Below are 24,222 nucleotides of genomic sequence, written 5' to 3'. Positions count from 1 at the left end.
CCAAGCAAGGTGAACTCTGGGATTTAATGGTGGCCTCTGGTTGTTACTTGCTGTTAGATAATAGGATTAACAGTCGCAGACTTCCTGGAGATTGCAAAAAAGCACTGGTAAACGTGCTTAAGAAATTTTTAATTTTAATTTTAATTAAATTTTTTAATTTAATTAAATTTTTAATTTAATTGGGTTTTAATTGGGAATGATCTCTACTGGAAGAGTGTAATCATTTTAATGTTAGCACACAAGAAGCTTGCTTGGAGTGGAGGTTTGGGAGGCAAAGCTGGCAAGCTGGAATGCAGTCTCATTTTCTGCTGTCTTTTCTGCACAGATGTTTGTGGTGATCTGGTGGTGACGTTACAGTCTGTGAGCCGCCAGGGTGAAAAACGCAACCTGCAGCTTTCTGGAAGCATGGACTCAGTGGCCTTCACGTTTGAAAATGTGCTACCTGGCAAATACAAAGGTAGGGTTATGGAGAACAACTTGAAGTGTTACCTTAGTAGCTAAATTTGTGACTTAATCTGTATAGTTCTGTTATTATTGATACCATATGTTCAACATGGAACTAGTTCTGAAACTTGAGAGAATCTGCAAAAATACTATACAACACTGGATCAGGTTTTCTTAATCTTGTATGTCTAACCCTTTTGTTAGGTAACTGCTCCCCTGTTTTAGGGTCTTCATGGCTGGTGTGAGGGGAGGGACTTTATCATGAACTGACTTGTCGCATGCCTAATGACGGGGGCACACCCTAGCTGTTCTGCTTCCAGAGTACCCCTCCTAAGAGCAATGTGTCTTTTGGCCAGCCTGCCTTGGCCTACTATGAAAATAAATTGTTTCCCAAGGAAAGGTGTAGGGAAGAGTATGTACAGATTGCTCTTCTTATACATGAGCCAGAACATCCTTTCGCCAGGTGAAACTGGAGTTAGGTTATGATTACCTCTAGGCTTCTTTGACTATCACAGTGGTAGTGCACACTGCAGAACTTTCAGGGTGACCAGACTTCATAATATTTTTTATAATAGCTTTTCTGTTCTGAGCTGTGCTGGATTTCTGGTGATGCCGCAGTGCTGAGAGCCAGGTCTGTTACTGTAGTCATTGTTGTATATCTGGCTTTGAAGATTGTTGTCAGGGAACTTAGAGTGATACAAGCTTTTTATACCACAGAACCTGTCCTTATTCACAGTTTTACGTTACTGAAATGCTTTGTGCGGTGTGTGTTCTAGTAAGCATCGTACATGAAGACTGGTGCTGGAAGAATAAGTCTTTGGAGTTGGAAGTCATGGAGGAAGATGTTTCGGGAGTAGAATTCAGGCAGACTGGATATATGCTGCGCTGTTCTCTTTCTCATGCAATTACACTGGTATGTAGGTAACAAACGTCATTTTTTTAATGAACTTGTGTAGATAGGTTGCATTATACTTGGAATCAAGGCTTTCTCATGTCTCTAGGGAGTCATATAGCACAGCAACACTGATGTTTAGAGTGCTTTGAGATTTGTCTCTTAGTTCTAGTAAAATGGTGTTGTGTTGTTACCTGCTATAAAAGAGAAGCATTAATGTATCTTTAGACAAATACCGTTTTCATTTTGTTGTTTGGTAGTTACTAATAGTGAATTCTGTTGTGGCTTCACAGGAATTTTATCAGGATGGAAACGGACCGGAGAATGTTGGTGTTTATAACCTGTCCAAAGGAGTTAATAGATTCTGTCTTTCAAAGCCAGGTAACAGCTCTAAAATGTTAGTTTTAAAAATGAAAAATAACCAGTCCACTAATACTACTAGGCATTAAAAAAATAAAAATTTGTTGTTTCTGAGGGGCATTGTTTTATTTACATCTGTATATAAATGTCCCATTCTAAGTTTTTAGAATTCTGCTACTATATAGTCCTTCACCTAAATACAGATTACAGAAGGAAAATAATTTTTTTTTTTACTTGGTGAAAGGCTTTGATCTCTTATGAATGAATAGCATGTTAAAATAATCTTGTTCATATGGTTTCTATTTGTCAGTCACGTTAGAATGTTTCATTTAAATACAGGGTTCTTGAGGGATAATCGTTGAAAGTATTGCAGGCTTATCTGTAATAGGAAAAAAGAATGTTTTAAGATTAGATTATTTTTTTTTCTCCTTTCGGTGTCTTAGAGCTAATACTCTGTATGGCCCCTTTGCTAAACAGTTAACAAATCTATTTGGTTTTGATTCAGTTTTCAGCTTTGTACATTTCATCCTTAGAACCAGTGGTCTCATTCACAATACAGTAATACAGTGGTTCTGTAATCAGTCAAAAGGTATCAGTGGTGGGACATTAACAGGTTACTTATGAGCTTGTTTGGTTTTTTATGTTTGTAATTATGTAATGATACTTAATTGTGTTTTGTATTGATGTACATTAGAAACTCTGTGCAGCTTCCAGTAGTGATCTGTGACTACACAGAGGTGAATTAATTTACAAGTGTCTATGTGAAAGGCAGTAGACACATAGTCAAATTCTGTAATTTTTCTGTATCTCAGGTCACATGTGATCTGAGAATTCAGCCAACACAGTAAGCTTGACTTTTTTCAGTGGACCATTCTCTGACTTCACATTTACAGGTGTATATGAAGTGACCCCACGTTCTTGCCACCAGTTTGAACATGAGTATTACACTTATGACACGTAAGAGCAACATCTGATTTTGATCTTAAAACTGTCAGTGTGCTTTCATAAAGCTTCCTCCTGCTGCAGCTGCTTGCTTTCAGCAATTCAGGATGTGTTGCTAGGACTGTCTCTAACCGATAGAGGGAAGCTTTAGCAAAGTGTATCAGATGTGTTCTCTTGGTGTTTCTAGTCTTAAAAAAAAAAATGAAGTCAACTAATGGTAGGCATTAAAGATGCTTCTGCAACTTCAAATGCATAGTTTTGTCAGCCTTCTCTCCGTTGAATGTTCTTTAGCTTTGTAACGAAGGAGAGAGATTTCAGTGGAAACAGTTGATCACTTGTAAGAGCTGAAATGCAAAAGGTAGGATAGTAAGTTTACCAAGAAGCATATGCTACCGTTGTACGTCCCTAGTGCCATGACTCTGGCTTGATTCTGCTCACCTCAGTTTTTGCACCGGTAAGCAGTGCTGATCTTCCTGTCAGCCGTGTTTTATTAGTTAGTTAGAGGTTATGGTCTGTCAATGTGCTTAATGGCACCTTGCTTCCAAAAAAGAGGTTTTCTGCTCCCAGACTACATCTAATTCATGAAAATGGCAGAAAACACATTCTGCATTAAAATCTGATTGTTTTCTGCTGTGTTATTGAATTCAAAGTACTTCAAAGAGAGATGTATGTTGAAGATGAGAGCCAGCAGTGGGTGAATGGATAGAAGCAGAAACCCTCTTTTGGCAGCAAAGCAACATTAGACTTGGGGCACCTTGGTGAACTATGTCAAATATGACGAAGTTTTGAGTGTCCTTCTGCTGGGTGTAAAGGTATTGTGCATATGAAATCAATCAGATCAGCTTTAGCTTGAGACGAGGCACAGAGGAAGGAACTAATTTGGCCAATGTCGTGCAGTGCTTTGGGATTCAGAGCTGGAAAATGCTCCCTTTCTGACATGCTATCATCTCAGCGCTACAGCTTTGCTGTGTCATTTCTATATCATCTATTATAAAGTGCTTTAAACTTAGGGATGGGAGCACAAAATCTGCTAAATAAGATTTGGTTATTTTCTTTAGGAGGGGGATCTTGAATTCATCTCTTTGTTGCTTTGATTTACAGGTCCTCTCCTAGTATACTGACGCTCACCGCAGTTCGACACCATGTCCTTGGCACGATTATAACAGATAAACTGATGGATGTGACTGTTACCATTAAGTAAGAACAAAGAAATCTTTCGGCTATAAAAAGTGGAAGAAAAAGACATCTCTCATAAAGTTTTACTCTGGTTTTAATACTTCTGTGGCTGCTTTTGAAGGGGATGGCATCCAACTAGACTTCGAGGTTTTTGTGCTAAGCTGTGCTTTGAGTTCTTTATAGGTAGATAAATAATTCACAGCCCTCATTTTGCACATTGTCACTTCATTTCAGTGTAGCCCCTTTCCACTTGTGTGTCATGGTAAAAAGGTACGATTTTCTGAGGTTTCAATACAGAATTCAGAGGATATTGTTTTAGCTTAGGTCAGAGCTCTTTAGCACAGGCATCTGTTTTTTTGCTTTTTGTTTCCTCAGAATGAGAATCCACTCCTTTAGAGCATTGTTACTGGTGTGAAGAGGGTTATAAAAGGAAAACCATGCAGAGTGATTACATACTAATGTGCCAATTTATGTTTAGCTGAACAGACAGCTCACTAGGGAGCACTGATTTGTGAACAGCTTTAATTGTATGAGGTGCCAGATCTGCCTGGAAGTGTCTGATAATGATGAGTGCTTTATTAATGCTCTGCTGATGTCTACTTGGTCTAGACTATGGGTTCTCAAACTTATATGAGTGTAGAAGACATCTTTTCAGAGAATAAATTATCTGCAGAGCACTGCCTCGAGTTCCCTGAGTTTAATGAACCTGTAACTGCAACTACTGGGCAACTGCAGCAGCTGGAAAAGAAACATTGAGACAGCAGAGAGCTATTAGGATTTTAAAAACAACTTAGTGAGTAGGGGAATATTATACTGACCTAGGGTGGTTGGATTTTTGAGACTATTGGCAAGTACTTTTAAGGCAGCTCAGTTGCTGCAGGTTGTCTCTGTTCAAGCCTGCCTGAAGCTTTTCAGCCAAAGTCCAATTTGTGAACTGTCGTCAACGTAAAAGGAACAGCTCTGGATTTAAAAGCAAGCCAGTTTTTTTACAAGTCTGTGTTTGTATACCAGATCCATGGCACTGACCTGTTAACTTTCAGTTAACCAAAAAAACCCCAAACAACCCCAACCAAAAATGAAGCTGATATTTCACAATTTTTGATGATGGCTTGTTATGTTTGAAAAATGAGACAGTAATAATTTATTATGACTATCATGAGACTGGGTGTGTCTGTACAGGTTTTTAATAGGTTTTAAGACAATATATTTTTTAAATACATTTCTGTGTTGCCTCTGGACTGCAGAGAATGAGTTTAAAGCCTTGATGAAATTTAGTGTTAGAGCAACAATATCTGTTTCTCTTAAAAAAACCCAGAATGTAGGTGAAGACTGAAGCAGGAGACAGAACTATCCTGCCTATCCTGATCGTCTAAAGTGTTTGCAGGAAAAGTAATAGTGATCATTTCAGCTCACTTCTCAGAGAATTTTGCAATGTTCTGTGACAGTTTTTCAGACTGTTGTAGAAGAGGCAGAAGATAAGATAGAAAGGATGGTTGGAAACTAGAAGGAATTGGTAGAAAAAAAAGAGGATGTAAGATCAGGGAAAATGAAATGAGATGCATTGTTCTGAGCTGATTTAAAGAATTTGATTAAACTTAAACTAGCAATCTGTTCGCTGGAGAGTGACAAGATAGCTGGATAGTTCAAGTGTATCGGGTAGATAGGTTAGAGCTTTTCCTGGGAATTGCAAGCAATTGGTAGTACTTAGTTGTGATAGGAGTTACTTTCTTCTTGTATACTCCTGAGAGGTAGTTCTGAGGGGAAGTTCCTAGTACTGAAAAAAACCACCTTACCAGTCTTTTTGTTGGTTTTGTATAACTCATCCTTTCTGTATTAAGCATGTTCACCGGTTTGGAATTCCAGGCTTTTTCTTTTACAAGAGGGCTCTTGTAAAGGTACTGGTCCTTTGACTTAAAAATCTACCACTGCTGCTGGCTTGCCTGTGGGAGGTTATTGCCCCCGCAGTAGAGCTGGTGCCTGGTAACTGGTACAAAATCAAGACTCAACCTAACCAAAACCTAAGCTAAGCTGAGATGTGCTGGACACTGCGAACTGGTTGATGTGTAGGCATGTGACTCTGGTTCTGCAGTGGGATGCTGAGGCATGGCAGAGGGGGAGAGGAAGCAAGAGGGCTGTACATTTCTTGAAATGGTTTATAGTGTCATAGGGCAGGATTTATGAGAGTTGCAAGTAGGTCCTTTCCTGATAGGCCGGGTAGGTTACCTGTAGTGCCTGTGAATGAGCCTTTCTACTGGTAACTGGTTGATATGGAGGCTAGAAGTTTTAGTTCTGCTTGGAATAAATAACAAAATTAAAAAGTAATGGATTTAAAAAAAATATTCCTGGGACTTGCCTGCTGTGGTAGTAATTAACAGGTATTACAAACTCTTACCCCTCCATGTGAAAGGAGGTGATTTTGTTTTCTTCTCCATGTTTCAGGTCATCCATTGACAGTGAACCTGCCTTAGTTTTAGGGCCCCTGAAATCGGTACAGGAGTTACGCAGGGAGCAGCAGCTGGCAGAAATTGAGACCCGCCGACAGGAGAGAGAAAAGAAGGGTCAGGAGGAGGAAGGAACAAAGCCTCCAGTGCAAGAAATGGTGGAGGAACTCCAAGGACCATTCCTATATGAATTTTCATACTGGGCAAGGTAATACCAAGCTCTGATGGACAAGGTGTATTCTTCGTACTGTTGTCTGGTGTTTCCACCAGACAGAATAGTGGCATGTTCCATACAGGAAAGGGCTGCTGTATGGGTACCTGTGCCTGTGTTGACTGTGAGCTAAATGGAAACTAGCACTACATTAATATGAATTTTGCTTAGGTTATTGTTGATGCTTTTTGCTTGGGTGTTTAGATGGATTCTTGGGTCAATATACAGTACTGTGTTCTACATGAGAGCTACTAATTCCATTTTTTTCCAATTTGTGTTTTACAGATCTGGAGAGAAAATTACTGTGACACCATCATCAAAAGAGCTGCTTTTCTACCCGCCTTATGTGGAAACAGTTGTTAGTGGAGGTAAATATAAATACAATCTAGTTTGAAAGGAGTAGATTTTTAAGGCAGAAATGTGTCCTTATAGATGAACGTATGAATAGCTCTTCAAAGGTAACGTTAGGAAAGTTCCAGTTGCAACTGTTTCTTTCGGCTGATTTCATTTCGGAATTTGGAAGCATGGGTATCTGGTAGCGGGTGCAGGTACAGTTTTTATCAGCAGAATATGCTTCCAAGTGCTGAAAGACCACCTGACAGAAGAGGAGGAGCTAGATTTTTGGATATTATACCACATTTTCAGAATTGCTCATATTAGTCTTGTCTAGAAAAATAGTTGTGCAAAGCAGTGCTTGTATTTTGGGTTTGTTACTAAATTCCAGTTTCTGTTAAGTTTTCTTCATAGTAAGTTACAATAATAAAAGTATTCACAAAAAAATTAAAATTCAAAGTTGTTGGGGTTATCGTGAGTCAGTTGATGCTACATGTTAAGTCAGTGTCCATCTTGCCCTCAGGTTTGCCTCTTTTAAAATCACAAGAAAATGTTAGGTACCCCTAAGAGATGTGCCTCTTTGTTGTGCACATTCTAAATACACTGGGGGGGGTGGGAAATAAAAAAATTTACTTATGTTATTAAACATGGCATATGCTGACCTGAAATTGATCTCCAAAAATTTTGTCCAAGTTCAGTCTAGTATAAGTTAGAAAGGAGTATTTTGGAATCTTCTCCATGTGGCTGCAGTATATGTAACTTAATGAATCTTCAAAGTACTTAGCAAATCCATAATGTTTGTTTTGGAGATGTCCTTATAGTTTTGGATAGTTATTGATTTTTGGGAATGTTCAAATGTTTTAAGATGTGTTGAGAGACCATACAATCACGTGGGTTGATCTCTTATTCTAAAGTAAAAGAACATCAGCTGAGCACTTTGGAAGTAGTTAAACTCTTGCTGTAAGACAGAACAGTGAGTGTATTTTTGACTTACTTGTTTGTCTTAAATCCGCTTTGCAACGACCAAGAGAGTTGTCCTGGAAAGCTGATAGAGATTCATGGAAAAGCAGGCTTGTTTCTGGAAGGGCGAATTCATCCTGAATTGGAAGGTGTTGAGATTGTCATTGGTGAAAAGGGAGCAACTTCCCCGCTCATCACAGTTTTCACTGATGACAAAGGGGCTTACAGGTAATTAATGGATTTATTTTGATCTGGATTCTTTCGTTAAAGTGCAACGGTGACTTGACAAGGTGTATGTGATATCAAAGTGCTTTTTTAAAAAAAACTTATTCTTTCCTTTTATTTGAAGTGTTGGGCCACTCCACAGTGACTTGGAATACACAGTTACTGCTCAGAAAGAAGGATTTGTTTTGACTGCAGTGGAAGGAACAATTGGGGACTTCAAAGCTTTTGCTCTTGCTGGGGTGACGTTTGAGGTAATGTTCTAAACACTTTGGGTTCTGAATGAATAGTGTTTGCAGTTATAGCTAGACAGGCAAAAATCATAACCCACGTCTCCCAGTCAAACACAAGTAGGTGTGGGATTTGGGGATAATATTGTCCTGGGGAAACAGATCTCAGTGGATGAGCCTGATTGTAGACCATGACTTGCCGTGCAGAAGATATTTTGGAAGATTGGAAAGTTAGAGCCTGCAGTCCAGAAGACAGGTTTTATTTGCTTTTGTAGGGTGGACCACCTTATCTTAATGAGTTTTATCCATCCAGGTGATTTTTTCATGTACAGTCTGGTCCAACTAGTGCCTGGTTCTAGTCTTTGGTATACTTAAGATGTGCAGGGGGCCACAACAATGAAGTGATAGAGGATGACTGTTCTGGTGATACATGCTATGTGTGGTTGTGACTGCCTAGGTGTTGAGAGCATGAGCTTCTGTAGCCCTGTAGTCTTGCAGAAGAAGTTACATTGCAGATGTGGCTGGTTTTTTCTGCTTACAGCTGAGTGCTCAGAGTCAGAGCAAGGGGCTTCTGGATTGAACCCTTTGTAAAGCAACCCTCACTTCCATTTAAAACTACTGCTTTTTCAAAACAGATCAAATCGGAGGATGACCAGGCTCTTGCTGGAGTTCTCCTGTCTCTCAGTGGAGGGGTATTTCGGTCCAACCTCCTTACGCAGGATAATGGCATGCTGACTTTTTCCAATCTGGTAAGTTGAATTGGAATCTTCTGAATGTGGCTGCATGCGCGATGCTGTGTTACTTTTCCCTCAAAAAAAGGGATGCTGTTGGCTCTCTTCAGTGGCAGGGGGATGCATGGTCTCCCTTGAAATTGTAACCCACAATTGAGAGTTGTAGGTCCCTCGCAGTGGACAGCACTTAAAATCTTAGCAAGTGAAAGATGTGAAATCAAACCTGGCAAGAGATTTCTCCCCAGCATAGTAGATTATGTTGATTGATCTCAGTTCCTAATTTGCACTCTGTAAACATGAAACAAGCCAATTTCTTGATGATCATTTGAGACTCTTTAGAGGAAAGAAATCTAATTAGATTATTGATCTGTATATGTGTGTAGACATGCCTAAATAGTTTCCTTGAGGACATCCTTCTCTCCTGGTCACCTTCCTGTCCTTGAGGTCTTGTGGGAAGGTTTTAGGGCCATAGTTTCCTTTCCCTCTTCAGGCTTTATCACCTGGTGGAGTTCCATTGATGTATTGTCCAATGTGCTCCCGGTTTTTCAGCTCTCACGTTTTCCGACCAGTTTAACCTAGGGTTGGGACAAAGAACTTGAGCTCTTCAGGGAGCTCTTGCAGAAACATAATTGTTTGGAGTTTGTGAATTTTTGTGTCGCTGTCAGTAAACAGCTTGTTTTATGCCTGTTTGCAGAGCCCAGGGCAGTATTATTTTAAACCTATGATGAAAGAGTTTCGCTTTGAACCATCATCACAGATGATTGAAGTGCAGGAAGGACAAAATCTTAAAATTCGGATAACTGGTTACAGAACAGCTTACAGGTCAGTAAGAGCTGAAATGCCGTGCAAAATGCTGCGTACTGTATCAGGATGCATTATGCAAAATATGTATTTTCTCCTGATACACCTCCGTCCTGGAGGTTTGGAAGGTACTTTTGAAGGCACAATTCAACTATTATAGTGTGTTTAAGTACTTTTTGTATCCTTTTCTCATGTGTGTGGGTGTATAGCTAAGCCCAGATGGCAGGACTGTAAGGAGAAACATTGCTATGAAAGCACTGTGTTAGTGGCACTGGAAGTCGCTTGTGCTATGTCCAGTGGGAGAGGAGAGGACTATTCTAGGGATGGTAGAGCAATTCAGGTGTCTGATTTCAAGATCCATACTTTCCTTGCCCTCAGGGGTAAGTGCTGCTGTTCATGGAGGTCAAGGAACTTGGATTCCCGAAGTTGTGCTCTGAACTGCAGCGAATTCTAATGCTTGAAGCAGTTTTACATATACATTATAAATTCCTGTTTCCTTCTCCATGCTATGATAATATATTAAGTACTTTTTCTGTCAGTTACGGTAATAAAATGTCTTTTAAAATGTCCATTAAAACAGCATCTGCACATCTGTAGCAATTGGTTCTCTTTCTACCTTTAGCTGTTACGGCACAGTTTCTTCTTTAAATGGAGAGCCTGAGCAGGGAGTCTCCGTAGAAGCTGTGGGGCAGAAGGACTGTAGCATCTATGGAGAAGACACAATAACTGATGAAGAGGGCAAGTTCAGGCTACGTGGCCTTCTGGTAAGGATTAGGATGCTCTTTATCATTTACTTTGATGTTAGTATGATAGTGGAGCAATAAAATGTGTTTTATTAATTAGCTACCGATTTCTGTTTTCCCATCACTTTTGCTAGCTCGGATTCCCTTGAGTCGCTCTGTGTTAGGAAACACTGTCATGTAATGAACATTCATTCTAGCAAAAGCAGGGGAAAAACTTTTAGTATAAACCTGTGGAACTTGGTGCCAGCATACTGTTATGGCCTCCCACAAACACTGAGCAGTTTGCATGACATGACATGGGCCCCCGATCGATGTACTGAATGTGTCTGACAGCTGTTCAGCGGCGCTCAGGTGTTATAGTGGAGAATTTTCTTAGGCAAAAGAATTTGGGGAAGCATTTAGTTTCTCCTGTGAAAACACTGTGACAGTGCATTTTTAGCAGGATATTGGGTGGATGTATGATGTTGATTGTACAGCATGTATGTGAAGTAAGCTGTTCTGAAGGAAATGTGGAGGCTGAATTTATGGCATCAGTATGTATGGAGTAAGCAATTTGCTGTAGCAGAAAGGAGTGTTTGATCAGGTTTTATTCTTGTTATATGCATTTTCTTTGAAGCTAAAACACTTCACAGCAGATGATTTCTTTTAATACTGTAATGTAATAAGCTGGTGACATTTCTATGATAACCCTTTTGTAATTTCTATCAGTAAACGCCCTTAATAGTGTTAGTGAGCTGGATTTTCTATTTGGGATAAGGAAAACTTTAACTGGATAGAGTTAGATCTGTTTGGGTGCTGTATCTTAAATGGAATGTTAGAAAATTCTCTTACAGTTTTCTAAAATTCAAGTATGTATTATTCAGTGTTGGGATTTATCATCTGACTGTTGCTTTTAGCCTGGTTGTGTGTATCATGTCCAACTTAAAGCTGAAGGCAATGATCACATTGAAAGAGCTTTACCACAGCATCGGGCAATTGAGGTAATTTTTTCTTTTTTTGTAGTATCACTTAAATGCGAAATGCATCTGTCTAGGCATTATGTCTGTTCTATCAGCAGCAATGTAGTTGAATGCATTTTGTTCAGACAAGTGGCTCTCAGCAAGTTAGCTCCCTAAATATAGTCCCTGTATTGCATGCCAGCATCATAGTTTAAAACAGAAGTAAAATAAAGCCTAAGTAATAAACAAGTCAAAAGAATTCTCTCACAGTCACGAAAACTATACATCAGGAAACAAGAGAATAAATGTATAAATACTTTTCAGCATTTCTTTGTGACGTGGAACAAAGCAGTAGTGACTTGAGGATGCCATAAATTCTCATATTGTTATCTCTTCGTATTTATGGATTGATAGATAACTCTTGTTATGCTTTATTTGGTCCAAATCCCGCAGTCTTGATGTAGGTGAAATTGTCATTCAGACTAGCAAATCTTTATAGGATGTAATAACAACTCTGAAATGAAAACCAATGAAATCTTGTTAGATATTCCTCTGTACTTACAGATTCAGATTAGCTGTCTTGCTTTTATCTCTTGACATCCAGCAAAGGTTAATTAGCCTTTGTTACCTGTCCGGAACTTTTCAGTGGGAGGTGGTGGTCGTTTGAGCTCAGACACCCACCTGACCAGGGTTTCCTCATTTGAAGCAAAACAGAAGGGCAGAAATCTTTCAAGACCTTAGTGTCTTCCTGCGGCTGGTTAGGAAGGGGAAGGAAGTGGCAACCCAAATGCCAGAAAATCATATGAAGGTTATGTACTGCAAGTGACAGCTGTACACAGTAACTTGTACTACTAGGATCCTGGCTAGCCTGCCATTTTCTCAGCAGAGAGAAGTGTTTGAAAGCCACCTGCAGGAAAGATGTCCAGCCTCTGTGGTGCCAGACTGTTGATGTGGCATCTGGCCTAACCCTAACCTGTCTGTTACTACAGTTATTATTTGAGTAAATGTCTTTTCTTACTCTGATCAGAATTCAGATTGGGAAACACAAACATTTCTTATTTTAAACCATTTTGAAGAATATAAAGTTACAGATTTTTGTAGGTTGTATTATGATATGAGGATATTCCTCATTAATCAACTGTATAAACATTGTAGCATAGTAATCTGCATCTCTCAGCACTAATGCAAAATACTGAGGCCGGTGTTCAGGTATCAGTCAGTCTTGTGTATGTAACTCATCCTCTTCCAAAATAATGTATGATTTTGATACTTCTTCAATTTTTAGTTTTAACTAAATGCCATCAGGATTCTGCTGGTAATGCACAGGTCTGTAATTGTGAGCTGTGCACTCTGGAGGAAAAGTACTTGCAACTGGAAAACCTTCAAGTTTCCCTGTGGTTAGCATAGAACAAAATTCACTTTTTGTGAAAAATTATGAGCACTGTTTGTGTTGTACTAACTGTCCTCTGTTAACTGCTCCTCTGGGTAAAAACATGGCTGTGTTTTATGTTGCAGGTTGGGAACAGTGACATTGAAGATGTTAACATTATAGCGTTCCGGCAGATTAACCAATTTGATTTAAGTGGAAATGTAATTACATCTTCTGAATATCTCTCCACATTATGTGTAAGTTCAAGTCTTTCATCTTTGTCAAGTGTATTTGCCATTGGTTTCTCAATTTTTTTTTTTGCAGCGTCACTGGAAGTTGTTCAGTAGCCAGAGCACACCTTTAATTCAAATTATGACTAATACTTTAATGGAGGTGAATTTGAATTCCAGATAGAATTAAGATTCTAGTGTTCCTAACTGTTTTGCTTTAATATTTCCATTTTTCATGTGAATATGTTTAAGAAGTACTTTCTTAGGTTGGCCTGTATGTTTCTGGCTCTTCTTCCTTGATTAGGGATGCCCTGTCCGTAGGGAGAGCAAGACACCAGGGGTGAAATGAGTCCTCTCTATCAGAGATCTGCATTCCTGAAATACCTGGAATTTTTGACATGTGACTGCAACAGTATCATAAGGCACATGAATTTAAAAGTACAGTTATAAGAAAGAATATGAGGCAAACAGTAAAACTGAAACTTTCAAAATTCAGAAGACTGTGCTGTGATCTGAAAAAAACTGCTAAACATCTGTGATCCTTTTGGCTTAGGGTGCAAATGCTGGAAGTATCTGCAAGAAGTGTTAGCATGGTGGGAGTTATAGCACTATTTCTCAGGCTTAAAACCTTCTTGAAACGTTACCTGCAAATATAAATGCAATGCCTGGATTTCTTTCGGGCTCGTCTGTTATTCACTTTACCTGCCAAGATCTCATTGCTAAGCTGTTGATTCTTTTGCAAGGCATCCAAAGGATCCAACCCTCAGAGCAGGTGTGAAGGGAAAATGTATCACCTTACTGAAGAGCACCTGAGAACGCTTCCCATCTTTTTGGGGAAATTTAGACCCTTGCAGTTCAGCCTGAGCAAATAGGAATTGATGTCAAAATTTGATTATGTGGAAGTTATCCAAGCCTGTACCTGTTTCGTATTAGGTTGGGTCTTGCGTTGCATGTAATGCACATGTGCTGTTGGTGGGTGCAATCATCACCCTTGCTTTTGAGGCAGAAATTTTTGTCTTTGGAAGATCTGCTAAGATTTGATACAGAGACAAGTGAGCAGTTTTGTAACCTCAGTCTGGGCCCTTCTGGTTGTGTAGACTCGATGAAACGACACGGAATACTCCGGTGAGCTGTGATTTGAGCTGCAACATGGTAGCACTGGGCAGAATCAATGAGAATTCATTTGGGCTGTGTTTGTAAGGAGAGCTGAGCCTTGGCAAATATCTGATCCAGAGGTATAGAAACAATGGTATAGGTGCTAGAAGGCTGCTGCAGAGTGGTCCACAAAAAACATCTCTTTGCTTACCGTGTCCTCTGGAGGAGGCACAGCGGCTGATAAACGTTTGTGTGTACAGGCAGCCTCAGGTAAGGAGATGCTGCTGTCCTTACCAGCCTTATTTGACTGTGATACGACCCTCTAATAATTATGCTGGTTTCTGAGCAAACTATTCGCTGGGGACTTCAGGCCTATTCTGTAACTTGAGGATCTCTAGCTTGTTAAGTAAGTGTAGAGAAATTGAAATCAAGAAAAATGAGCCTATCTGAGAAATAGAAACAACCCCCAGCTGCAAATTCCTGTGAAACTGCTGGGATTATTTAAAGAATTACTCAGTTTTGGTTGGTGCACAGCACAGACTACTTTTAATGCACTAGATACATGAAGATGTCAGACATCAGTTGTTCCTAAGTTACTTCAAGTTCTGTACAAAGACTGTTTCTGTGACTTTTCACATCCCAGGTTGGAACAATTCCAGGTGTTCTTACTTGGCAACTTTCTGTTTATAAAACACATGATGAATTTTGAAATGCTTTTATCCCTTAAGATGTGGGATGTCTGAAATACCTGTTGTGGTACAGGGTTGAATCCCAGGTTTGTGCTTTCTTCTTTCCCTCAGGTGAAGCTCTATAAAAGTGAAAATCTTGACAACCCAATTCATACAGTCAACTTGGGCCTATCCCTGTTTTTCCATTTCCCACCACTGCTCCGAGATGGAGAGGTAAGAATATTGCTGAATAATTAGCTTAAGTCACTTTAATTTTTTTTTCCCCTAAGGACTCAGAAGTGTTATTTGTGGTGTGCCTGCAGTATTGTATTCGTGCTGGAGTGACCAGTGTCCCAGAAGCTTTGAAACCTGTTAAACTGACTTTTGCATTTAACTCTGATTTTGCCTCAGACTGTTACTGCTGCTGTAGACTGATACAGTTTTTACCCACAGAATTACGTGGTGCTCCTGGATTCTACGTTGTCTAAATCACAGTATGACTACACTCTGCCTCAAGTTTTGTTCACTGCTATTGGATATCATAAACACATTACTCTGGTCTTCAGTCCCACTGTAAGTACAAAATAGTTACAAAATAGTGTTCAAGTGTCCACCTTGAGAGTGATGTCTGGTAGTACAGCCTGCGTGTATTTTGTCATTTTGGCCAACCTTTCGATTAATGTAAATGTAAAGGCGTTTTATGAGAAGCTTTAAAGTGACAGTGAATTTGGATTTGGCCACATTTAAGGCATCGGGCAGAGATGTAATAACCTGGTACGTTGTGGGAGGCAGCTAAGGAGTTCAGGAAGAGGTTGTAGCTGTGACTAACTGAAAGGCTGCAGTAACTGGGGGCTGAAGGAAAAAGGTAGGATTGTTGTCAGAATTCCTTTAAAGACTTGTGCGTGTATGACAGAAGTATCACCAGGCCAAAAGAGAGCTTTAGTTATTGGAGCTGAAGTAGAGGGTAAAGCAGAGGGGTTTCAAACTAGCATCAGGGGAAAACTTCTCCCTTGGGAGAGAGAAGTGTATTGTTGCACTTCCAAACGGTGCAGTCAATTTAGTGAAGTGTTTGCTCTGTAATACTTAAATGATCTATTTCTGTTCTGCATCACTGCATGCTCAGGTGCCAGTGAAACATGAGGGAAACATGAAATGGCAGTTACAAATGAAGGAGGCAGATGTGCCTGAAAGACTTAGTGCTGGCATGGTTGCTGTAATATTATCATTGGGATCATAAAGGTTTGGGCAGCATGTGACAGGTAAACCAAAGCACGCCAGGGTGACTGTAAAGTGGAGGCTGACCATCACTGAATTAGCTTTAAAAACCAGCAAACCTCAGCAAGAAGGTAACAAGGTGAATGAATCTGATGAAGGGGACTTCTTTGAAGTTGAAGGCAAAGTTAGAGCAGCACAGGATGGGAAGAGCTGGACATGCCAAATGATCCTGTTGCTGGCGTTGCTTAAAGCTGAGGGATAAATCCATGGTCCCCACTCTTTCCAGAGAAAGCTGCCTGAACAAGATATTGCCCAAGGATCTTACATTGCATTACCACTGACGCTGCTTCTGTTGTTGGCTGGTTACAACCATGATAAGGTAGGTCATGGGATTTTTTTGTCTTATCCAAGTATTATTGTCTGTCAATGAATACTTCATACTGTGTTAAGCGAGGGCTTGTTGAGGTGACTATCCAGACAGATGCAGTCAGTGGTTACCTTATGTTTTAAGAAAACATTTTAAGAAAAGCCAGTGTAGCCAAGTTTTTGGACAGTTACCGTCCTTCAAAAAAACTTGGTGTGAAGCTGAGTTCCTGGGCTGCTTCTGAATTTTGTCTTCTCATTTGGTGGCTGTGGAAAGAAAACCAACAACACAGCATCATTCAAATTCAGATAACCAGACTCAGTGGTAATAGGAATGAAAATTATTATTTTATTGACTTCAGGAACAATCAGACTGGAAAAAGATCTTGCAAGTCATTGAGTCTGGTTTCTTTAGCTTTGCACCCTCCCTAGTGAAATGCTCTCAAGAGGAATATAGCTACCTGTTATATAACCCCCTCTGTCTTTCTTAACAAGCTATGCTCTTCTAGTCTTCTCTGATATATCTGGATTTCTGTTTTGCTGATAAAAGAAACTTGTATGTGCAGTTTGATTTCATCTCAGACATGGGTAAGACAGCACCAAACATGGGGATCTCCAGGATTTTCTACAGTGTCATTGAAAGTGCTTCTGCTGAAAACAGCGGTCATTTTCTAGACTCAGGACTCAAGCTGCTGTTCTTGGGTAGATGGCCGCAGGAAGAAATGTTACTGACAATCATCTTAGTTTTTTATTACTAGAAATTCCCAGAAGTTTGGTTTGATTCTTTCCCAAGAAGAGCTGCCATTTTCTGATATCTTTGTAGATGTGACATTTTACGCTATGGCTTCTGTTTGTTTGGGGATGTAGAGGTCTAAAGAACATTATCATTCAGACCTTACCTACCATTGCAATAACAAGCTGCTTCCCCTTTGTTTTTTTGCCCAGCTTATTCCCTTATTGCTACAGCTGACAACTCGACTGCAAGGAGTACGTGCTCTTGGACAGACAGGTTCTGACACAGGTGGCTCAGAAGATGCAAAGAGACAAACAAAAAAACAGAAGACAAGACGGACATGAGGTAAAAGGAATGATCACATGAAGTGGTGCTCCGTCAGACTGGAGCCTGAGGAAGCGAAGCCACTGAAATACGTTCTTGTTGAATTAGTGAACTTTACATTTTCGTTGTTGCTACATGAGCACCATTTGTCACTAGCTCCATTTTGGTTGTAAATTTTCTGTGGAGTCTGTAGATCTCTGTTGTAAAGCAATGAAACAAATGCCTCTGTTGTCACTGTGAGTGCATCTCCCATACTTGAAGACAATTAATGATTATTTTTTTTTTCTCTTCAGTGGAACAGGTCATGCTGTCTTCGTGAATGATTTGTAAAAGCAGTGGTAATAAACTGCTTGACTTCACTTTCGGTCTCTAGATTTTGGGATCCTTATTCCTTACCTTTTGAAATACCTATCTCATGGAAGCAGCACATATGGATTTTACTATAACAGTAGTGCTTGAAGGAAAGTTTTGGGGGACATACTTGAACTGGTGAATTATGTCTTTGGCACTTCCAGTTCAGCAGTTTGATGGAAGAGTCTGTCATCTGCACAGCTATGACTTCAGTTTTTATCCAATGATTATGTTACCTTTGATTAAAATCGAGTTTTTGCCCAATGAAAATAAATTGTTAATGTCAGGTAAGGCTGGTTTTTAATGTCAGGTAAGTTCTGATGATCCTACTGTAAAGGTGGTGTTTAAATTTCAGTTTCATATACAATATGATCTCCTTAGACCTCCAGTATTCCTGAAGCGACTCCAGCTGGTTGTACTGTTCTTTACAAAGCTGTACTGCGGTGACAGTGATACCCGTTCAGCTGAGTGGCTGTCACATCTCTTGCTCAGGCCACGTGTAGCCTTTTTGCCGACTGATGATTGATTTTGTTTGTTTGTTTTAACTTTAAGAAATGTGAGCTTTTTGAAATCTCCAATGTGTACAGTCCCAATAATGTAGTCTGCAATAAATAACTGGGTTTTACAGGGTATCTTTTGATTCTTGTTTGAAGTAGACATACACAGTTTAAATGTTAATGGGGCTTTTTATTGACAAATAGTATAAAGGTTAATAGAGCTTTTGAAAGATGCACATAAATGCCTACAAATATTGCAAAGACGTTGGTACAGCCAGTAAGTGGCAATGTTTCTCTTTTACAGTACTTGAAATAAAGTCCCTTTACATTTAAATATTTAAACTTACAAAACCTACCATTCTTAGAAATTTGGATGCAAAAGATTTTATGCTGGTTTTGTTGGTATTTTGCATTAGTTTGGGTCTAAATAATTAAAACTTCATTCAGTGATCGTTCTAATCTCTCTGAGGGAAATTTTATCAAGATCATACTAAAAACAAAGAATGTTGAAAAAGCATGTATATATAGAGTTTGAGATGAAGCTCTAATAAATTATCATGCTCTTTACTTAATGATCTTGAATTTTATATTGCTGTGATGAAATATATGGAGAAAAAACCAATGTGTTGTAAGACCTACGATAAATTGTACATTTTCAGTACATCTTTATTTTAAGCTGGTGAATGTTAAGAAAGGTATTGCTACTTTGGGGGAATGTATTGGGAAAAAATGCACATGTCCATGTGCCTTGAGGGGGTACCAGATATTCCGACCTCTGGACTGTGGAACGGATGTTTAACGTTGGAAATGCTGGTAATAAAAAGAAAAAGGTTTTAATGCTTGCTTCTAAACCTGGGATTTGCCCAATGTCTCTTCTCAGAATTTTCTTTTTTTTGCCTTCTGCAGCACAGTGGTGGCCTACTTGCTTCCAGCCCTGTGTTTTGGGGTTTATTCTGCTTTTGAAGTGTTTATTCCTAGCAAAAATATAGCTTGCCATTTCTCACCTGGCAGAGAAGTCATGGTGCTTTTTGAGAACATGGGGAAAACCGACGCATGAGATAAATTTCTAAAGCAGAACTAAATGCCAAGAAATCAGTATCTCCAATTATATTTAGAAACCAATAATCAGATACACAGACCCAAGCAGAAAAATCAGCGATGTGGTCTCTCACATCTGCAGGGCCACGTGCATGCAGTGAGGCTCGACTGAGGTCTGTGCACACTCGCCATCAGCAGTCTGACGGGGGCACTGGGAGGGAATAGTTGTATGCACGGTGGGCTGAATGGGCAAACTCCTCCTGCCTCCGGCTGCTCGGCCCAGGTACCCAGGTGGCACCTGGTATCTGCAGTCTTCACAGCCCTTCACCCACCCTTCGCTCCCACCTAGGGTGGGAATAGCTCTGCCTTGTTGTCTCGTAGAGCATGTAGCTCTAGAGGATCTCCTTTATAACCATGACTGCATTACCGGTGCTTTTCTGTGCAGAAATGGTGGATTCCATTTAGGATCACCTTCTGTACTCTTCTGAGCTGACTATTTAGCATAGCTAAGGTTTGCAATTGATTTTGTGCTCTTAAAACCAAGACTTCAGTACCAGTTGGACTGGCCTTTTCAGTATTTCCTATTGAAAATGTAAGTTAAAGGAGCTTGTTGCATCTTTGATGTATGTTAATACAGAGAATAAATGCAGAATGGGACTAACATTCAAATGTTGACTTCTACTAGAAAACTTTCAAGGCTCAGCGTTTGCTCTTCTTTTCTGCAGGCACAATAGTGAAAGAATGATAATTAATTCACTTGGTGAGCTCAATATGGGCAAATGGCTGAATTTGGTTGGAAATGAGACTAAGGCCCTCTGGATAAAGATGGCATTGCATGTTACTTGATTTTTCTATCAAAGGCAACAGTGGATATTACATATAGTTGGTTGGCTTATCAGTGATACACAGAATTCTGTTTTTAAGAATGAAGTGGGTCATTAATATTGAATTTCACAGTTTATAGATGGTTCAGCTTAGTTTCTAAAGCATCATCTTTCTTAGATGGTTGTCAGATTGTAAGAACAAGTGTTTTTGATGCATAAGCAACAATGTTAAATACAGATACAGCAATTTAAAAAACAAATGTGCTTAAAAGCAGGAAAGCAAATACTTAGAAAATGAGCATTCTCAGCAAGGGTGGAGAAGCATAGGTTTCTTCATAGTTAATAGTTCTGCATTTTTTTTTAAAACCTCTATGTCAGTATTTGCTGAGTTGTGCTCTTTAATGTAAGATACATGGTTGTATGGATTTGATTCTTGGGGCTAAGTGTTTATCTTTTTTTCTTAATGAAGGTGATGTAGGGGGAAAATGACAATGTAGCGTGAGATGGACTCTGTAGATCTCTTTGGGGCCAAACGAGGGGTGAAGTGCCCAACATGCCAGCCAGCTCAGTGCTTCCCTTCTTACAGAGGATAGTTTTTCGGGAGGAAATCTCTTAAATGAATGTTACTGCTTTATGTGCTGATACACTGACTGAGGCTCCCCACCCCACCAAAAACTCCTCACGTGTTTTTGCTGTATATCAGCAAATTTGTCCGTACTGTGAAAATAAGGTAGCAATGCTGTGGGCCTTCAGCATCACCCATCGGAGACTGCAACTTGATTCCTGCTGTTCTTTGTGTGAATTTTATTCTTCAGATATTGGAAGAGCAACTGTAGAATTAGCAATTTTACTAAGTAAAGGGTACTCTTCTCAGCCCTGTGCTAGGAAACATGGATTAAGTGCTGAGGCTTTTGAAGGTTAAGATGGCTTTGAAAATCCTATGGACATCTAAGTAACTGGCTTGTCCAGAAAAGCTGAGGCTGAATGTGGAATTGAAACCTGAGCTGACTGGTGTCTGATTTTCCTCCTCTTCACTATTCCCTACTTTGTACGGGATCTGTATTTCTATTTTTTTCAGTCTGAAATAATTTAAATTGGGCTTCTTGCAAAGGTAGATGCAATGAAATGAGTAGTGTAGAAAAGGCCTGAAAGGTAGCAAATATCCTGAGCTGAGCACAACAACACTGGCTCAAATCACACCTAGTGGTGGGTTCATGTGATGTGTGGTAAGTCATGTTTTCCTTGCAGATAGATAGATGGCTTTAGGAAATCTCTGAAAGTGTATGAAAATCTAGTAAATCCATTTCTGATGCATTATTGACTGATGCCAGAACTCTCTTGAATTTTTTTTACTTTTGAAAGAACACTGATGAGTTTATTCTCTGTCATTCAGTCATTTACTTAAACCTGGAACAGGCCCATATGTCCTTGTACAAATGAAGAGCAGCTCTACGCTAATTAGCATTCCCTGAGCCTTCATGGATTATTATTAGCAAGTGCAACTTTTTCCCCTTGAATGTTTTACAGAGCTTTTGTGAGCTTTTCACATTAGCTAGCTTGTCCTTTCAATTTTCTATTATACTTTTTGTAATTGCTTTCTATCTATATTTGATATGTTGTTGCTTTACTCCAGTAAATTCCATTATCACTTTTAACTATTTGCTAGTACTGGGATCAATGTGATTGCATTATTTACTGTTTGCTTTAAATACAACTTTTTCCTTGTTCTCCCCCCTCCTCTCCCACCATCTTTCTGGGAATATTTGAGCTTTTGAGCTTAGCAACGTGATGCTGTCTGAAGTCTTATTTGTTACCTTTATAGCCTGAGACCACGATTACTTTAAGCACAATGATACATTATCATAAGGCTCTAAACACCCACCAGCCCATTACTGAACATGTCATATCCAGAAGCTCAATAAACAGTGAAAGATAAACCTGTTTTTTACTGACTGGAAGTCAGCAGGTAGATTCCTCCTTTAATTCTCATTTTTGTCAATACTAGAATAATTAAATCCCCATCATAAAGACTAATTTCTTCACAGGTCTCTTACCACACTGAATTGAGCTACTTTTTTTTTTTTTTTTTTTTTTAAACCATAGGGTTGTGGTAAGCCATCAACAAATTCCCACTCCAAGCCTTCCTACTCTTAGGCACAGAAGAAACTAATAGGGGCTTAAGTAAAAGGAACTGTGTTGTTTCTGGGGTATCTAGTGTTTGCCTGCACTGAAGTATTTTTCTATAGCAGTCATTAGCAAGCACCTTATGTGCTCCATTCTGTACCATAGGGCTTGCTCCTCTGAAGACGGGATGCTGCTCAGGCCCTCCTCTCCCCTTTCCAAAGTACGTGTGTTGTGTGACAGCCATGGATGATTTCTCTTAGCTGACAAACTCAGGAATTCGATAAGTTGTTTTGGGTGGTTTGTTTTTTGCTATGCAGATGGGCCTGACAGAGTTTAATCAGCACCTGTGCTTCCCAGCCCCTCTGAAACAGCCCTTTCTGTCACTACAGCAGCAAAGCCCTTTATGTGTAGAGAGAAAAAAGATTTTGTTTTAACAGGCATGGAAATTGGATGCAAATTTGCTTATGCATTTAAAATCAGAAATGGTGTTTCCCTTCTATTCTGCACTCCAGTGGTACGTACTGTTATCCCTGGGGTGGCTTGGTGCAACTGCAGAGTACAGGTACACGGAACTCTGTGATTCTTTCTGGTGTAAGGGAAGGAAAGATCAGCTTTAACTAGTGTCAGCTCTGAAACAAGCTCTGTAAGGACTGTAACCTTGTATTAATAAGGATTCATGCACCTATGTGTGCTCATACAGAGCTCAGTCCAGCAGTGATATCTCGAGTCATGGTGAGCAGATGTAGAATTGATGATACACCATAAAGTCAGAAGTTCACAAAGTAAACAATTTCTTAAAAAACATATTAGCATGTTGCTTTTCATGTTTATAGCTGTATAAATCTTACCTGTGAATGAGTTTATATTTTTGCTTTTCTCCTCAGTAAATTTTTTTATTGCCTGTCGTTGGCCCAAATGTGAGACTGGAGTAAGTGATGCTGTGGCAGTTCTGAGCAGTGAGCACTGATGGAAGGATGAGAAATAACGCTGTGAATTTAACTTTTTATAGTAGGGGTAGACTTTGTGAAATAACAGTTTTGCTTTCTGTGCTTTTTAATTTCTGGTGAGCACCAAGGTAGAAGATGACCAAAAAGAGATGTTGGTCCTTTGGGAATTAACTTTTGGTGGTCTGTGTGTAATTTCCAGATCTATGAGCCAGCACTTTGGTTCATGGAAATTCAGATCCTGGGCTGAGACCCCTGTGTATGGAGCAGTGCAGGTATTGTGGAAAAGGCAAAACAAATCTCTCCCTTTCCACATGGTACATTATGAAACTGCAGCACTGCAGGAGGCAGAAACAGCAAGAAACAGAGACATACTACTGCTAATAACTACATGAAATGACAACAGATACCCGTAGGTCTTGGGGGAAGGTGACGTGATTAATATCAATACTGGATCTGATTTGCATGTACATGACAAAACCCTAAATACAAACACAAAAGATTTATCCTGTACTTCATTAAACATTCAATAAATGTAATGACTTAATCTTGAATACAGGCATTTATCCTTACTGGTAGCTGAATTAGGCACCTAGCTTTTCCTTATGTGCTCACTTTTTTTCTTCTCATAATAAGGGAATAAGGGGCTTCTAGGTCATGGGTAGCCCAGTGGTGATCATCACCTTAGCTGGATGCTCTGCTGCCTCAGGCTGACATTTTCCTAATCTTCCTTAAAATACGAGCAGGCTGCTGTCTTTCTCTGTAACTCGGCTTCCTGGAGCACTGGAGGCCAATGTTCAGAGGTATTTCAGTGCTTTAGGAGATGGAATTTCTAAAAGAATTTAGGCAAGCAAGGCCATTATTTCACAGGGTTTTAATAAAAATTACAGTATTGCATACTTTAATAAACACCTATTTGAATTTCAGGTACTTAAATAAATCTCATGACGCTTTGGTCCTGTGACCCCAGAACTGTGGTCTCCCAGTGCTCTTTATGATAATTCTCTTTGCCGAAATCAGGGA

At 39.6% G+C, this 24,222-nt stretch overlaps 1 protein-coding gene across 1 annotated transcript in view; it reads left to right on the top strand.

Moving 5' to 3' along the window:
• The window catches only part of LOC102059979 (BOS complex subunit NOMO1), a 28,782-nt gene extending 9,662 nt beyond the window's left edge, over window positions 1-19,120 (top strand). Inside the window, exons 14-32 of the mRNA XM_055706939.1 lie at window positions 326-457; window positions 1,221-1,357; window positions 1,630-1,717; window positions 2,590-2,653; window positions 3,740-3,835; window positions 6,254-6,463; window positions 6,752-6,834; window positions 7,828-7,987; window positions 8,109-8,235; window positions 8,847-8,960; window positions 9,637-9,764; window positions 10,366-10,507; window positions 11,383-11,466; window positions 12,940-13,050; window positions 14,919-15,020; window positions 15,240-15,359; window positions 16,288-16,380; window positions 17,310-17,442; window positions 17,715-19,120. Of these exons, the coding sequence (XP_055562914.1) occupies window positions 326-457; window positions 1,221-1,357; window positions 1,630-1,717; window positions 2,590-2,653; window positions 3,740-3,835; window positions 6,254-6,463; window positions 6,752-6,834; window positions 7,828-7,987; window positions 8,109-8,235; window positions 8,847-8,960; window positions 9,637-9,764; window positions 10,366-10,507; window positions 11,383-11,466; window positions 12,940-13,050; window positions 14,919-15,020; window positions 15,240-15,359; window positions 16,288-16,380; window positions 17,310-17,441 (2,123 nt within the window). The 3' untranslated portion in view covers window position 17,442; window positions 17,715-19,120. The remainder of the gene's footprint in view (window positions 1-325; window positions 458-1,220; window positions 1,358-1,629; window positions 1,718-2,589; window positions 2,654-3,739; window positions 3,836-6,253; window positions 6,464-6,751; window positions 6,835-7,827; window positions 7,988-8,108; window positions 8,236-8,846; window positions 8,961-9,636; window positions 9,765-10,365; window positions 10,508-11,382; window positions 11,467-12,939; window positions 13,051-14,918; window positions 15,021-15,239; window positions 15,360-16,287; window positions 16,381-17,309; window positions 17,443-17,714) is intronic.
• Window positions 19,121-24,222: the final 5,102 nt, after the last annotated feature.

Source organism: Falco cherrug, chromosome 4 (assembly GCF_023634085.1).
Source record: "Falco cherrug isolate bFalChe1 chromosome 4, bFalChe1.pri, whole genome shotgun sequence".
In the NCBI taxonomy this organism is placed as follows: Eukaryota; Metazoa; Chordata; class Aves; order Falconiformes; family Falconidae; genus Falco; species Falco cherrug.
The sequence above is the reverse complement of the archived record's forward strand: the minus strand, read 5'-3'. Positions and strand labels throughout refer to the sequence as shown.